This window comes from Trichosurus vulpecula, chromosome 2 (genome assembly GCF_011100635.1).
Source record: "Trichosurus vulpecula isolate mTriVul1 chromosome 2, mTriVul1.pri, whole genome shotgun sequence".
In the NCBI taxonomy this organism is placed as follows: Eukaryota; Metazoa; Chordata; class Mammalia; order Diprotodontia; family Phalangeridae; genus Trichosurus; species Trichosurus vulpecula.
This window is the reverse complement of record NC_050574.1, coordinates 251,083,851-251,101,168: the sequence shown is the minus strand read 5'-3', so window position 1 is coordinate 251,101,168 and position 17,318 is coordinate 251,083,851. Positions and strand designations below refer to the sequence as shown.

Genomic DNA, 17,318 nt, shown 5'->3' with positions numbered 1-17,318 from the left:
TGACTATTCTGAGTTTCTGTGGTCTCTTCTAGCTCTAAAAATCTATTGATTCTATGACTGGCAACTCAAGAGTTCCTGTGGTCCAGCCCCCTATTCTCTCTTGCAATTGCCACTGTGACACTGCTTCACTCTTCACTTAATCTGCAGTTAGCTTAGAAAGCAAAGTTTATTAGAACTGTGTAGTCGTTGCTGAGTCGTTTCGGTCATGTACAACTCTTTGTGACCCCATTTGGGGTCTCCTTGGCAAAGATATTAGAATATTTGCCATTTCCTTCTCCAGCTCATTTTAAAGATGAGAAACTTGAAGCAAACAAAAATAACTCGCCCAGGATCAAACAGCTATTAAGCGTCTGAAGTCACATTTGAACTCGGGTCCTCCTGACTCCATGGCTGGTGCTCTATCCACTGCCCCACCAGAACTGTGTATAAGAAAGGGAATGATGATGGATGAGGGCCTGTTGGGTCCTTGTACAAATTAATTCCTGAAACATTACCATCAATGTCTGGACTTTGTAAAACGTAGCCAGGCATTTTTCTTTGTTCTATAACCCTTAGGGCAAGTCAATTTACCCCTCAGTTTTCTCATCTGTAAGGTGGGAATAATTATACTTGTATTACCTATCTTACAGAAAATTGCATTGTAAATTTTAAACTGCTGCATCAATGTAAGTTATTTTATTTTAGTTAGGAGGTTTTGGGGGGATTTTTTGTGGGGGGTTTTTTGGCTCACTTCTTGACTCTTGGCTGAGTTTCAGTCAGGTGAAGGTGAAGGTGTTATTACATGCCATCATATTAAAACTGTCCTTGAAGTTTATAACAGTCATCATGAACAAGGAGACTGTGATACCAGAGTGGTTTGCTACCTTTCTAAAAAAAATTAAAGGGTAAGATATCAGAGGGATCAAAGCATTTCCCATCCTAATCACCGGTGTTTCAAGAGTTCTCTTTTTATATGTTAAAGATAGACATACACACACATATACACACATCAAGACAATATTAAACAACTCATTCATTTTCAACATGAATGAACCAAACACTGGTGTTAACTCTTCTGTCTATACAAATACTTACAAATCTAGAGGAGTTGTCATTCCTTACAGTTTTGGCATTTCCAAATGCTGTAGGAAACAAAAAGATAGAATTTGACATGATTAAAGATGCTGACAATCTCTGATAAAAACTGAAGCAGGAAGATCAAAATATAAACATCCTATTTAAAAACTCAGTCATGTTCAGGAGTCTGAGCATGTAGAATTGATTTAATTTTCCCCATGAAATTTCCCTGGAAACATCCAGGTTGGAAGGTTTTAAATGAAGTGTTTAAAATTTGCAAGTCTCATTATTAGTTCAAATTTCCAGGTTAGGGGGCATAGTGGGACTTCATTGTGTTTCATAAGATGTCACTTATTTCAATGACTCTGAGGTTTCTCTAATATTAGTCAATTTAGTAATGTCAAAGCTCAGTGACTATGTCTTTGTATCATCATTAGTAAATATAAGGAGCTTGGGGTTCTCACACTGGGTGGGGGCTATAAGATCACAGAAAAGACCTCAACACTTTATGTATTTTTAATGGAAAAGAAAAGCAATCTATTTAACCAAAACTAACTACATAAGTCCCCCAACGACAGAGTGGGGCCCAGAACTCACCACTAGCACTTAGCACAATGCCTGAGAACAGAGTAGCTGGTTAATAAATGCTAGTTGACTGACAACCAATCTACAATGAATATAACCACCATGCTGCAGAGGATCTTATTTTCTATTCCTGTGAAATATGCAAAAATTCCTGGAGTATATACAAAACTCCTGTGGGAGGCAACTGATTCATCCTAGCTCAAGCTCATTCCAGCAGCTCCACGAAGAAGAGGATAAAGCAGCCTCTTAAATAGAAATCTCCAGATTTCCCCTCTAGTACTGCCCTGGGAACATCACATGGGTGATGACATGGTGAGGAGATCATGAGACCTTCACACTAAGTCATAAGGTGTGCTATATTCTAGGAAAGAAAAACGGCGAGGAAAAGGCTGGAGAAACGCAAACATCTCCTAAGTACTATCAATAAACAAATCCTTAATACAGGGTGTCACATAAGTCTTAGCACGGCTTTAAGTTATTAAAGCTTATGGTCTAATCTTAATAATACTTAATAAATAATCAAGTGTCTACCATGCACTATACTAGGTGTTCGGGATACAAGTAAAAACAATGAAACAACTCTTACCTGTAAAGGACAAGTAATCTAAGCATCAAACCAATTTAACAGTTTCACATTTGATTGGTTTTTATTAGTGGTTGTTTTGTTTGTATGTCTGCACCTGAGACTTGATGGACATAGGGGACTCCCACTGAAGAAACTCTAACCATTTCAGGTCAGCATCTGATCTGCAACTCATAGTCTTAAGAGAGTTGGGGATAGGGTGGGGTGCTGAAGTAGTTAAGTAACTTTCCCAGGGTCATATAGCCAGCAGCACTTGAATACAGATCTTCTGAACACCAAGACCATTTCTTTATATTTGATAAATGCTACTTCTCTTGCTTCACTTAGAAAAACAGCAAAAGAATTCATGCCCAGAGTTGAGGACTTTGGGCCTAGCTGAGAGCTACAAAGACTTAGCTACCATTTTGCAGGCAAATAACCAACCAAAGGCCCAAAAGGTATGTCTGGAGAGGAGAGTGACCCTTGAGTAGGAAGTATCTAAACCCATGAGGGCAAGGCTCATTCTATTTTACTTTGGCTGGCTTCTTTGTTTCGCATAAAAATGTTTCTGTTTTATTTGAACTAAGCAAAACGAACAAGGCAGGCCCAGACAAAGTTTTTAGAGGACAAAATTCAGTTCACGGATTAGAATAACAACTCTCAGCAAACAGTTTCATTTGAACTAAAAATCAACTGTAATATACTGCTTGATACGGAAGGAAGAGGAGAAATCCTATTTAAAAACCAGGCTTGATGAGAAGGGTAGGAGTCGAGTCAGCCACCCAGCAGGCTAATGATTTTCATAAATGCAGTGTTGATAATGGTGAGCTCTGACTTGCTTGATAAGAAAAACCTAGCATTTTTGGTATTTCTCATAAGTCTCAAACTTCAGTGGGTGGGAATATACATAGCTCCCTAGTCAAGAGATCCGCATAATTTTAGATCTAACTTAAGGAGCTGATACCATAAAAAGGGAAGGTCAGGGCCAAGTGAAAGAACCATTTAAAAAAAAAAACTTTACTCGGTGCCATTTGTGAGCCATAAATCATCTTTTCATCTAGCAAATCTGAGCTACATATTATTAAGCATAGACCTAAACACTGAAGCTTTTCATTGTGAAGCACCGACTCCAACACAAGCACTCTATTCTAAAATGCTTGAGACACATTCCTCAATTGTTTCTCTAAGTTCATTGTTTTCCATGTTTCATTTACAGTAGCTGCTCTAGTTAGAAAGCAAAGAGCATTCCCTTAAAAGAGAACACATGCCCACCAGTGTACATTTCTCCCATTTCCTGGGTTCGAGTCTAGTTTCAAATACCATTGAATAAAGGAATGGATTCTAAACACAAAGGAAGATCAGAGAACCATACAATGCTCCTACTCTGGGGCACGGCATTCTTAAAATAAGCGCATGGAGATACACAGCACATACCTTGAACAAAATATTAAGGCAAGAGCCTATGATTCAGCAGGAACAGAAAAGTCAATAATTGAAAAATCCAAAGAATGGAATGATAGATCATAAAAGAACTGGCATTCCATCCACAGCAGCACAGCCTTGAAGTCAGGAAGACCTGGGTTCAAGTGGCCCATGTGACACACACACTGTGTGATAATGGACAAAAAACTTAACCTCTTAGTGCCCACAAGCAACTTTTTTTTTATAGTCAGCATATATTTATTTTTTAAATAATATTTTATTTTTCCCCAATTACATGTAAAACAATACTTAACATTCTTTTTGTTTGTTTTTTTAAGTTCTAAATTCTATCCCCCTCTCCCTCTCTTCCCTTAGATGGTTAAGCAACTTGATATAGGTTATACATGTGCAATCATGTAAAACATTTCCATATTAGTCATTTTGTCCACAGGCAATTTTTTAAGGCTATCTTGCAGATAAAGAGGGAGTCTGGTTCACTCCTAAAACCTGGTTTCAAATGTCATATCTGACGCTCACTACCTGTGTGACCTTGGGCATATTATGCATTTACCTCTCTTAGCCTCTGCATCTGTAACTTGAAAGGATTGTACAATATAGTCCCTGAGGTCTCATCCAGCTCTTTTTCCGAGTCTACAAGTTAGTAATCTGCATGAGTAAAGGGAGTTTCCACACCAAGAGTTCTCTACATGGGTTTCAGATATGGAAAGTAATAGAAGCTGCCAGTAATAACACCTTGGACTCTTCAGCAATATTCGTATGCAGGCCTCAACATATTTTTATGCTTATTGATGGGGTGGGGGTAGAAGGTATATCATCTTTTTACAATTTGGGAAACCCAAGCACAGAGAAGCCATCCCATCTACACAGCGAGTTAGTAATGGCATTAAGACTGCTCACTTCCTAAATCTACTGATTGCCCTCAAAGACTATATAGACCAGAAGATGACAGCAGTGACTCAAGTCATATGGTGTGACATGTTTTTCCACTAGTGGTAACTGATTTCTGCTGACCTAACTCTTGCTTGGTTTCGTATGAGACTAAGGGCACTCACTTCTGACTTTGTCCAAGCACATGCAATTACAAGAGGCATGTTCAAGCTTAGGGATGACCATTTGTGGCCAAGGAGAACAAATTAAACCTTCAGAATTTTCATATTTAAAATCTGGGTCTCATTAACAACTTGGCTAGCTAGTTAACAAGCTCCCACTTTAATTTTGCTGCCTTTTGCTCTGTCAGATTTAAGTTCCTTGAGGGAAGGGGTTGCTTCAATTTTGTCTTCATATACCACGGGTCTGGTTCTTAATGGGTATGAAACTGAATTGTAGCAATGTTGTTCTTCCCTTCTGGATTCTTCTTAGCTAGCAAATCTAAGCCACAAATGTCAGCGAGATTTTGGAGTTTGGGTTTTTCTTTTCTTTTGGTGGAAAAAAATTTAAGTTACATGGTTAACCTTGAAAACGAAAGACAAATAATTACTTAATAGTGGGCAAGTTTCTCTCACTTAAAAAAAACTGGTTTCTGCACTCGGAAAGTGCACAGCTCAAAAGTATGCAGGCTGGGGCTTATTTACTCTGTAAGATTTGGTCCAAATTCTCTTACTTCATTCCTTTATCCCAAATGCCAGGTGTTTGAAGTGTTCTTAAAACGAACTCAACCATAAGGACTACACTGATACCTGAAGGAAACAGACCTAACATATGCAGATATAGGAAAATCATACCTTCTAGTACTGGATTCGACTGTAAAAGTTGTTCTTTGACCTGGTTAACTTCGGCTCCTTTTCCACAAACCGCAGCAACATAGGACATCACAAGTTTGCTGGCTTCTGTAGATGAGAAACAAGCCACCATAATGAGTTAAACAGAAATCTCAAAAATCCTTAATGGGTGGTGCTAACATTAAAAGTTTGTTGTTAGGTTTTTTTTTTTTGGGGGGGGGGGGTACAGAACAGGAGGGCATAAGCCTATTCATTTTTGAATGTAGCATATTCTCAGTGTCTTTTCTGAAAAGTTTAAAAAAATTTTAATTTTCAGCTAGACTAAATCTTTCTTAATTCAGACCTCAGCTAGACTAAGTTCAACTCTACATTATGAAAAAAAAAAATGGTTGCTAAGAAAATATTTCTTCTAAGATCTTTATGCTAAGCAAATTGTAACATAAATATCTAAGAAATACTTTTTTTACCATAAGATTTTTATTGATATCTTTTGTTTTTACATCACCTACATTTGTTCCTCTACTCCCCCTCTCAGACAGTCATCTCTTATGACAAAGATATATTTTTTAAGCAAGGAATAAAAGGGGAGAAAAGTAGCAAAACCAATCCACACGTTAAAAAATATGATGTTACACGCAATGTTCTGCACCCATGGATCTCTACTTCTGCAAAGAAAAAGGGGAAGATGTGCTGGAGGGATATTTAAGAAAAAAGAACTTAAAGACTCCATGTTTAAGTGTAATCACTAGTCTAATTAAAATTATCCTTAAAACCCTCATTAAAGTAGCCTTCATTACACACTCATGCCTATTAGATAATCTGCCACAGTTTGGTAAACCTTGTTCTTGCTGCTACATAGACCATTTCTTCAACATCAGTCTCAAGCCATATGTACTAGAACTCCTCAAATCAACTTGAATTAGTGAAATATTGCTGACTATTCATGGTTGTACAGTTCTGCCAGAAGCAAATATTCACTCTTCAAATTAAAAAGTGACCTAACCACTCATTTCCTATGATTTATACCTAAGCTGGGCAATGAAACAGGTAACAAATCAGGCCATAATTCAGCAAATACAACATACTTTCAATGCTAAAATGTAATGATTACAGCTCCAAGTCAGCATCAATTAAACTTTCTATTAACATTCTAGATCCAACAGGCATATTCTAATGAACTGGACAGAAGAGCAAATATAAATTCTATAAACTGTAAAATGTTCCACAAATGTTATTATAAGATCAACTCAAGGTTTTCTAATCTTATTATATGAACTGTGGGGAAAGAATACATGAACTATATTACATGTAGGCTGCTTAAGCTCTAAAACAAGCTCTCAATCCTAAACGAGAATTAAATTGCTTGACCTCTTCAGATTTTCCTTAGGAGTTTTGTCTGGATCCCGCTTTTGTCCCCATTACGCTCTGCTGTATATTATACTTAGTTGTGTAAATTTCATAACCATTCCCTTTCCTAAGAAGAAGAATGTTAGCTCCCCGTGGGCATTGTCATTTAAATGTCATTTAAAAACAAACAAATAAAAAAGCAAAAAACCTTTTCTCCCTCAGCAGATACTTAATAACTTGGCATATTTATCAAAGCCTCATGCCCACATGGCTTTAGTTACTGAGGATACACAGAATCTCTCATACACAACGGTCCCAGAGACCTTTACCCCAGTGCATGCATCTAAAAACAAGCTAGAACGGACTATAGTGGATAATTAGCAAAGATATATCCAGGGATGTGTAACAGTAACCACAATGGCATACCCGGGATGGCTGCTAGTGCGGTTTCTTAGATCTGCTTTACTAAGGAAAGATAACTGTTTTCAAGGGTCAACAATCTTTCTTTTTTAATCACATAAAATACCAACACAGGAAATACAGAGGAGAGAAATGAAGACCAACAGACAGGACTCTACTGCCTGAATCAAAAATTTATATCCACCACTGAATCAAGAGAGCTTTTAACTCCAAGGAGTCAGGGAGCTCTGAACATGCAACCACTCAGACTCTCGACCAGGGAATCACAAGATCCTTCTTGTAAGCGAGCCCCCAAAGCAAAAGCTCACCTCTCAGAACATATATTCTTTCAGCTAATAGGCTCAGAGCCAGGAGGCATCACAACCCGACTCACTGCCTAATTAGCATATTAACAAAAAGTGTATAAGCCTTCCTACAAGCAAGCTTCCCTTAATGGGCTCCACATGAGGCCTGTTAATGGGCGGGGAAGATCTTATACTCCCCCATTAACATTACGGGATGGACCCCCCAAAAAATTGTGAAGGAAGCAGTTTGGTTTGGGTGCATTCTTCTTGTTGTATCTGTATGATTCTCCAAATTCCTTTTGATACTATTTATTCTACTTATCCTACATACTATTCTTGCTAAGTTTCTAATAATTCTCAAGTGTGTGTATATGTGTATATGTATATGCATGCACCTATAGAAATGTAAGTATATTTGTATACAAACATATGTAAATGTAAATGCATATACATAAATATAAATACATGTGGATTTACATATGAAGGTATATCTATCAATAAACAATTAAGTGACTACTACATGCCAGGCAGTGTGCTAAGCACTGGGGATAGAGAAAAAGGCAAAAGACAGTCTCTGCCTTCAAGGAGGTTACAATCTAATGGGGGGAGACAATATGCAAAGAAATATATACAAATAAGCTATAATACAGGATAAATAGGAAACACCTTAGAGGGAAGGCACTAGAATTAAGAAGAAAGGCTGCCTGTAAAAGACAGGATTTTAGCTGAGATTTAAAGGAAGCCAGGGGCACAGGGTGGGCCTGGAGTCAGGAAGACCTGAATTTAAATCCAGCCTCAGACACTTACTGGCTATGTCACCCTGGGTAAGTCACTTAACCCTGTTTGCCTCAGTTTCCTCATCTGTAAAATGATGCGGAAAAGGATATGGCCAGCCACTCTATTATCTTTGTTAAGAAAACCCTAATGGGGTCACAACAAGTCAAGACACAACTGAAACAACAGAACAATGACAACAACAAGGGAACAGAGCGAGAACATTCCAGACATGGGGGACAGCCAGAGAAAATTCCCAAAGACGAGAGATGGTATCTTGTTTGTGGAACAGCCAAGGAGGGCAACGTCGCTGGATCAAAGAGTAAATGTCCGGGAGTCAAGTGTAAGAAAACTGGAAAGGTAAGAAGGATCTACGTTATGAAAGCCTCTGAATGCCAAACAGAAGATTTTGTATTTGTTCCTGGAGATGACATGGTCACACCTAGGCTTCATTTTAGGAAAATCACTTTAGTGGCTAAATAGAAGATGGGTTGGAGTGGAGAGAGTTGAGGCAGGCAGACCCAGCAACAAGCTACTGCAAAACCCAGGTGTGAGGAGATGAGGACCTGCACCAGAGTGGTGACAAAGGAGACAAGGTCTTGGCTAGACACACCCAACAACAGCTTCCAGGGGCAACTACCAGCCAAGAAGTGAATAAATCAAGGTTTGGCATGCTATCTGTAAACACCAACTGATCTACTGCTAAAGTCTTCTAGCTAATGTAAGGCTAATCTGAAGGTTCAATGACACATAATCTTACAAAACGTAATGGTGGCTGCCCTTGAAGAAGCAGTATCTTACAATGAAGATCATGTGGGAGCTCTTAGGCAAACATTAATCAGGAAATACTAAAAGAAAGGTTAGGTCAAATGGAAGAAATAAAACATGATGACTATTTTCCATTGAAACCTATTTATATAATCCAATGACAAGATAATTAAAAAAAAAAACTACAGTATTTCTAAGGCACTCATTTTAAAGTTTCAGTTCAGAAGTTCTTGGGTTCAGGTTGGTATATGTCTTCAGGCAAAGATTCTGGAGCTGTTTTTAGCAATTCATTTTTGGAAACAGGGCTTAAGGGTAATTATCTCCAAATAAGGGATTGTTGACCAAAAATGTCAACTCGTACAACTATTTTTTTTCAGTGTGATACCTGATCTTCAAAACTCAAGTCCAAGAGACAGTCACTACTTTAGAAAGATGAACAAATCAGTAAGGCAGCATTTTGAGATCCAAGAATGCTTGGTGAACATAATTTTTTACAGTCTGTTCTCAGTGTTGAGTCCTTCTGAAAACAGGAAATAATAGTAATCTCAGGAGGTTTTCTGCTCAATTTCCTTTCTGTCCATTTGCGCCAAAGTTCAGATAAATTTGGATCGGTGTCCAAATACTTAAGACTTTATCCAAATCAAATCTTTACAAAATCATTTCTATTAATGACCAGAGAGTGGAAAAAGCATTGGCTATGGAGTCAAGGCCAAGGGTTTCAATTTCTGCTCTGTCATCTACTCTGTGCTTTTGAACAAACTACTTTAATTCTCTAGGCCTTCGTTTTCTCATCAGTAAAGTGAGAAGGCTGGATGAGCTCCCTCTAGAGTTCTCAATCTATGATCCAATGAACTGAGAACAAGAACCAAACGTGGCTATCAATTCTTTTATGTGAAAGCCTAGTTCTCAGGTAACTTCAACTGTTGTTAGGCACCAGCCAAACGCATGACCTTGTATACTTACAACTCTTCAGGGTCCTGTCACTTGTAAAAGCCCAACACATTGTTAGGAATTTTAAGGATAATTCAAAACAAATACTTAAATATTTTAGAATAATAGAAGGATGCATAGAGTAGTATACAAAGTGCTGGGTTTGACGTTAGGAAGACGTCGGTTCAAAGGTGGTCTTTGATACTTCCTAGCTGTGTAATGGGGCAGCTAGATGGTGCAGTGGATAGAGTACCAGGCCTGCAGTCAGGAAGATTCAACTTCCTGAGTTCAAGTCAGGCCTTTGACACTTATTAGCTGTGTGACCCTGGGAAAGTCACTTAACCCTGTTTGCCTCAGTTTCCTCATCTGTAAAATGAGCTGGAGAAGGAAATGGCAAACCACTCCAGTGTCTTTGCCAAGAAAACCCCAAATGGGGTCACGAAGAGTCAGACATGACTGAAACAACATGCACTTAATGAGTGCTTATTGGACATGACTGAACAACAAAAGCCATGTAAAACCTCTGTAAGTCACTTAACCTCAGATTCCTCACCTATAAAATAAGAGGACAGGACATAATGGCCTCTGAGGTTCCTTCTAGCTCTAGATCTAGGTTTCCTGACCCCAATGTGACCTCGACATCATGATGTCATTTTGGTTCTCTTTGGGCGTAAAGGACATATGACAACAACCATATATGATTCCTATGTGTAACTCTCCTGGAATATCCCACACTGACAGGATCAGAAATCTCCACTCTACCGCATGCCCACGTATACTCTGTAATAGCGGGGAAATACTCCATTTAAGGACAGGAGAATTCTTGCTAACCATCATAATCTAAAAACCTTTCACCCGTTTGAGAAGGAATATTAGGTTGGTTTTTTTTTTTTTAAATATGCTAACCAAATGGAATTTAAAAGGACTATTTCTAACAATTCAACAGGATTTGAAAGGATTCTCTTCTCCAACAAATCCCCCCCCCCCCCCGCAAAAGTCATGTATATCCATGTACAAATATACAGCAATACAGCAATGTCAAGGATTTCTGATTGTGTAGGTGTGGAACCTCCCTTCATCAAGCCAGATCACAACTATCTATGACTTGCTAAGAAATCTTAGGGAACTGGCTCAGGCTAAGAGGTTTAACTATCCATGATCACATTTCAGAGGCAGAATATGAACCATGGCCTACTGCAGAGAGTGCTGGACGTGGGGGAGACCCTGGAGTCCATTCAAATACTCCCCTCAGCAACTCACAAGCTGTGTGACCCTGGACCTCCCTCTGCCTCAGTGCCCTCATCTGTAAAATGAAGAAGTCTCTTAAGGTCTTGAAGGTTCCTTCTAGCTCTAAAACTACAATGCAATACTCCAAGATGAACACACCATCCATAATGCCATGATATTTCTCTTCATCTACCTACAAGAAAGACAGTGTGACACAGTAGGCCAGCCTTGGCCACCTTGGGACTCACTCACTCTCAGAACTCTAGGCAAATCTCTAAACTGCAGAACAGCTGCCCATCTGCATTGGTAGAAGCAGCTCCCCCTCAGGGAGTGCCTTAACACCAATGAACAACCTTCTACAAGGAACACACTTCTACAAGGCACTTTACAAACCAAAACAATAATTTTGAACATGCTGATGTAAAAGAGAATCTTACACTGCATCAGGAAAGCTATGTTTTCATCTCTAGCCTCTACATATGCTTCCCAGAAGGGTGTGGGAGGAACAATACAGTATATAACCTCACATTCTTTTGGGAACATGAGATTTTTTTTGCACCTCATGAATGTATCATTCTGTGATGAAAAACTGCATCAATATTTGGAATAGGATTTCCCCCCTAAGTTTTAGCAAAACGTTTATTTACTTAATGGGTTAAGGTCATGGTAGACAGAGACAGAAATCACATGGAAGAGAGCAAATGCACACACAACAACAAAATATGCTGGGGATGTATGAGTAAGGATGAGCATCTCAGTTGCTAAGACATCAAAGCAGACAAAGCTTTAATTGAGCAGATCCTAAGTCGATTGAAGCATTACAAAAAGGTTGCAGATAGGAAGTTTTGTCTTTTTCTAACACTCGTTTGAACATAAATTCTTCAAAAGCACTTGCTATAAGCCAGATACGATGTGAGGTCCTGGGGATATAAAGACTGGTGAAAAAAATAAACCAATATGTGCTGAAGGTCTTCTCATGGTCATTCTGGAATGAAGTAATAACTGACCTTTATACAGCACTTTCATGTTGGAAAATCATTTTCTTTCATCTGAGCCTCACAACGACAGTGAAAGGTCATAGCTGTATTATTATCCCCAGGGAAAATGAGGCTCAGAGAGAGAGGTTAAAATGACCCAACCACGATCATACAGCTAAGAAGTGTCAAAGGTGGGGTTCGAACAAAGGTCCTCCTCCTCCTGGCCAACTGTCTGCCCCCCTGATCTGACTTTTGAGAAAATGAAGCAAAGCAGCCCGTTTTCTTCTGGCCTTTTGCTTGGCCACTCTTCATTCAACTTGGTCATTTTCAGCTTATGTGCAATGCCAGTCCATGTTTAGGCTCTGGTAAACTCAAGGCACTATCTTTTTACTCCAACAGAGCAAGGGGACCATCTCAAATGAGCAGCACAAGGTCACCAAGGGTTTGGAACCAAAACAATGAATCCAGCAGCCAACAGAACTCATGTGGAAGGTTCCACATGGAGTTCCTAGAAGTGACTGTAAAACTCTAAACCAAACAATTAGCAATATTTTCTTAATTTCAAAAATTAGGCAGGCTCACTCTGCTGTCCTTGAGCAGCATCCTTGTATTCATTTATTCCCTCTGCGTTGTTCACTGTAGGTCTGTGTTTCCTCTCACCACTCCCCCTTTTCTCTCCCTCCTTTCCCTTTCTCTCTTCCTTCCCTCTATCCCCACCTCCCCCATCTCTCTCCCTTTCCTCTCTCTCTCTCTTTCTGCCTGAATGACTCTTTACAAATCATTGGTACCTGGAGCAGACATTTGTTCAGTGTAGTGCCTGGAAACACTTGGCCTTTTCTCTGAGGCGTGAGGAGCTAACTGCCTTTATTACAGCAGCAGCTCAGCACCAAACAAAGCTGTCGAGGCCTAGAAGACATCACGGCCCTCCCCAAATGCCTGGATCATTAACAGAAAGTGACCCAGGCACAAGGGTGAAGGCAACGTTCGATGTTTAAGAACAGATGTTGCCTACCCCAATAAGCACTCATTAAGTGCACATCACTGTGTTAAGACACTGGAGATACAAAGTTGTTTGGGGTTTTCTTGGCAAAGACACTGGAGTAGTTTGCCTTTTCCTTCTCCAGCTCATTTTACAGGTAAGGAAACTGAGGCAAACAGAGTTAAGTGACTTGCCCAGGGACACACAGCTAGTAAGTGTCTGAAGCCAGATTTGAACTCAGGAAGATGAATCTTCCTGACTCTGAGCTCAGCACACTATCCACTGTGCTACCTTGTTGCCCCACAGTAAAATTCTAAAACAGATTATTAAATCATTAGACATCCTTAGAAAACTAGATTTGTATTTACTAGAAGGAGATACAAAGACAAAACAAAAAGGTCCCTGTCCTCATGGAGTTTACCCTTGGATACCAGAGTGATACAACATGCAAATATACGCACACACACACACACACACACACACACACACACACACACACACACACAGACACGTGCTTCATAGAGCTGGGCCTGAAAGCCAATCTTCCATCTGTTTTCTCATCTGAATAAATGATTATTTATTCAATGTGCCTTCAGGAGGAATGTGGTAGAGTTGAAAGAATATTGCTGTGGTTTAGAGGCTTGGGCCCCAGTGAGATAAGGCAAAAGCTGATCTATCAGAGCCCAGGGACCCAGGAGCAGAGTCCAGGTTATGGAGGAGGAAATGGAAGACAGTCAGTCAGCAAGCATGTGTTACGCCATTCTCCCATGCTAAGTTGATCTCTAAAGTCCCTTTCAGTTATAAAAGTACATGATTCTGGGTAAAGGATTTGTTGAAAGATATTGCACTGTTTGGGAGCAATTACACGATGTGAAAGTTTTAGTGCTGAAACTCACTCAAAAGAACTGAAGAATGGCAGGAAGGTGAGACTTCATTTCCAAAGCGAAGCAAAAAGTCTGTGTACATTTTATCTGGAATTTAACATCTTAGAAAAAGAGTGGATTTCCTTTCTAAAAGTACTTAATACTCTTCCTGCTACATTACTGCTTGATCTCTTTTCATGTTTTCATCCTCCAAAATGTGTGTGTGTTTCAATTTCTATTTCAACAAGACACAAATTTTAGATTATCTTCAAATTTAGAATCTAACAATACTAATTAAAGAAAGCTGTGATAAAACATTCTTGGGCAATCCCTACTTTATTGTCTTCAAAATGAACAGCCACGAAAACAGGAAAGAAAGGATAGGCAGGTAGGTGGGTTGTGTGAGCCAGGCAACCACTCAAAGTGTTGCCCAATTTGCTAACATTCTAAAGGAAGGAAGGAAGATTAGCTAGAGCTGGAAGACAGGGCAGGGGCAGGGAACCTATGGCCTCAAGGCCACATGTGGCCCTCTAGGTCCTCAAGTGCAACCCTTTGACTGTTCAAACAAACAGGCCCTTTGAACAGAGGACCTAGAGGGGCAACACGTAGCCTCGAAGCCACAGGTTCCCCACCCCTGGACTAGAGTGAGTATGTTTAATTCAAAATAAAAATGATAAGCTTCTTTGATCCAGGATAAGTATAAAAAGTCAATTTAACCTAGAGTTTATTGAGGCAGGCACAAAGGACTCCACTACAACTCATCTAAAGTTGAGGAAACTGTTGCAATGACATGCAGGGTATATGTTAAATTGGTCTTCTTGCTGGAGGTTATTACACAAACCGGTTTCCCTGATATATCAGAGATCATTATGTTTGCCTAGTCAAAAAGTTAGAAACAATTCATGGCAGAAGCCCAAGAACCTGGGGTTGAGGGGGTGGGAAGAAGGCAGGGAGGAGAAGAGGTATTTTAAAATTACTTTATCTAACTAAAACTAGGCATAAGGAACAAGGAAGAACAAGTATGTGATACAGAAGTGACCAGAACATTGTATCAAAATAACCATGTCATCTTGGAGCTGATCTAAGTGAAGAAAAGGAATCCTGAGCACAGCCAGACATTACAAAAAAATTACACACACACCCCAAAAATAAATAAAATAAAAACCAGAGAAAAGATACATAAAAGCTCATGATTAGAGTGTGAACAAAAGGGGTTCAAGAAGGATGGGAGGGGCTAAAAGCTGAAATTCTCTTTCTACTACTGTGAATCATCCCCAAGAGGAAGAAAGCAGCTAGAAAAAATATATAATACGGCCACAGAGGAAGCTCTCTGGATAATAGCACTAGGAAGGCCAGGGTCCAGAATGAAATGGGCCTAGCAAAAAAATGCCAAAGTCCAAAGGAAAAATAAGGCTACTTTTTAGCTGTAGGTTCTGGGCAACAAGATATACAAAGGCTGAATAGAGACAGGAAAAGATGATTCCCCTTTTACCAACATATAATAAAATGTTAGTAGATAATAGATGGGAAAAGTAGAATTATCCTATATATCCAAAAGGAAATTCAAAATCTTCACCCCCAAATCTGTGGATCCTCCCAACTTCCCCATATCTATTCAAGGTTACCACCATATTTATACAGTTTTCCCTTCTACATCGTGGGGGTTGGGGTTCAGTCCTACAATCTAATAAATCCGCATAAAATTTTTGGCCTTCCCTTTGTACCAGAGAAAAAGTCTGAATTTTTTCTTTTTTTTAATGGGGCATTTACAATACCTTATTGTAAAACCTAGGTTGATATTATACCATATTATACATAGATTTTATGCATTTTATGTTTATGAGCCTTTTCTGCATCATCTGCTGGCCTTTGCATGTCTGCAGTTTCCACAAATCTTCCCCCAAATTCCCATTTAATTTCTTATGCTGACTCATAATGTATCAAAATGGCAATGGGGAAAGTCACAATGTGGAAGGGATAACTCTAGTTACCCACGAAAGTAAGCTCAGGGTCACACGACTAGTGTATGTGAAAAGTAGGACTTGAATACTTAGCTTTCTGACTCTGTCACATTACTTTTTGGGCTTGCTTATTTCAAAAGTACTTAAATGCTTAAATCTGAAAAAAACATCTAGACATAATAAAAATAACCAGCATTTATATAGCGCTTTAAGACATGCATAGCACTTTGTAAATATTTATTACCTCATTTGATCCTCATAGCAATCCTGTAAGATAGGTGTTATTACAATAATTCCCATTTTACAGATGAGGAAACTGAGACTGAGAGAAGCTAAGTGACTTGCCTAGGGCAATAAAGCTATTAAGTGTTTGAGAAGGGATTTAAACTCTGGCCTTTCCTAACTCCAAGGCCAACATTCTACTCACTAGGCCACCTGGCTGCCCCAGAGCATCTGGGTGATGCATTTATATTCAGTTACTACTAACAGAAGTGGCATTCAAATCCAGGTTTCTGCTGGGAAAATTTTAACTATCAAAAAAAGAGAAAAGGGAGATTATTGAGATAGTAGATTCAGAAGTATAATTCCAATTCCCAGTAAACTCCTAGATCAGATTGTTAAAACATTTGACACCTCAGAAAAATAAATTTGTAACTGCTAGAAGGCAACATGGGTTTTTTTAAGAACAAGGTTTAAAAAAAAGCAACTTCATTTCTTTTAGAAATAATATAATCCAATTCTTTTATGTTACAGAAAATAAAATTAGGGATCAAGAAATTCAAGTGATTTGTCCCAAGTCCTGCAGCAGACCTAGGACTAAACATAGATCTTTTCCCTCCAAGTTCAGGGCATCTGGACCTAAACTCACTGGGAGAAGCATGATACAACTGCTTAAAAAAAAAAAAGGCGAATATGGTTTGTGAATGCATTAAAGATGTATGGTGTCCAGATCCCACAAGGTATTAAGTTCCACCCCAATCTGCACTGAGTCAGACCACAACTGCAGTATTGTGCTCAGTTCTGGGTGTTAGATTATATGAAGAGCAATGAAAAGTTATAGCACACTTAAAAGAGGGCAACCAGGTTGGTAAAGGGTCGGGAAAGAATATCACATGTGGCATGGTAGAAGGAACTAAGAATGTTTAAACCTATAGAAGAGGAGGCTCCCAGGGGACACGACAGCCACCTCCAATTAAGATGAAACAGTGTGGCAGAGGAATAGGCTAACCTATGCTACTTTGTACTCCCTACTGTAGGGCCATCTTCTTGACAACTCCACTAAGGGCCATATTTCTGGACCAGAAACCAGGCCCTGGAGGTTTTCAATCTTTCATCTCCCAAAATTCCAACCTGGGGCTCCTGCTGCCTTGGTGGATGACCATTTCATCTGTCTCACTACTTCAGAGGACCCTGCCATCCTTCAC

The 17,318-nt window shown here is 39.3% G+C and overlaps 1 protein-coding gene across 7 annotated transcripts in view; it reads right to left on the bottom strand.

Annotated features, from left to right (window-relative positions):
* The window catches only part of MYO1B (myosin IB), a 227,811-nt gene that overhangs the window by 90,839 nt on the left and 119,654 nt on the right, over positions 1-17,318 (bottom strand). For all 7 annotated transcript variants that reach the window (XM_036745516.1, XM_036745519.1, XM_036745521.1 and 4 more), the window contains exons 5-6: positions 5,368-5,472; positions 1,075-1,121 (exon numbers count right to left, since the gene is read on the bottom strand). In XM_036745516.1, coding sequence (XP_036601411.1) covers positions 1,075-1,121; positions 5,368-5,472 — 152 coding nt within the window. The remainder of the gene's footprint in view (positions 1-1,074; positions 1,122-5,367; positions 5,473-17,318) is intronic.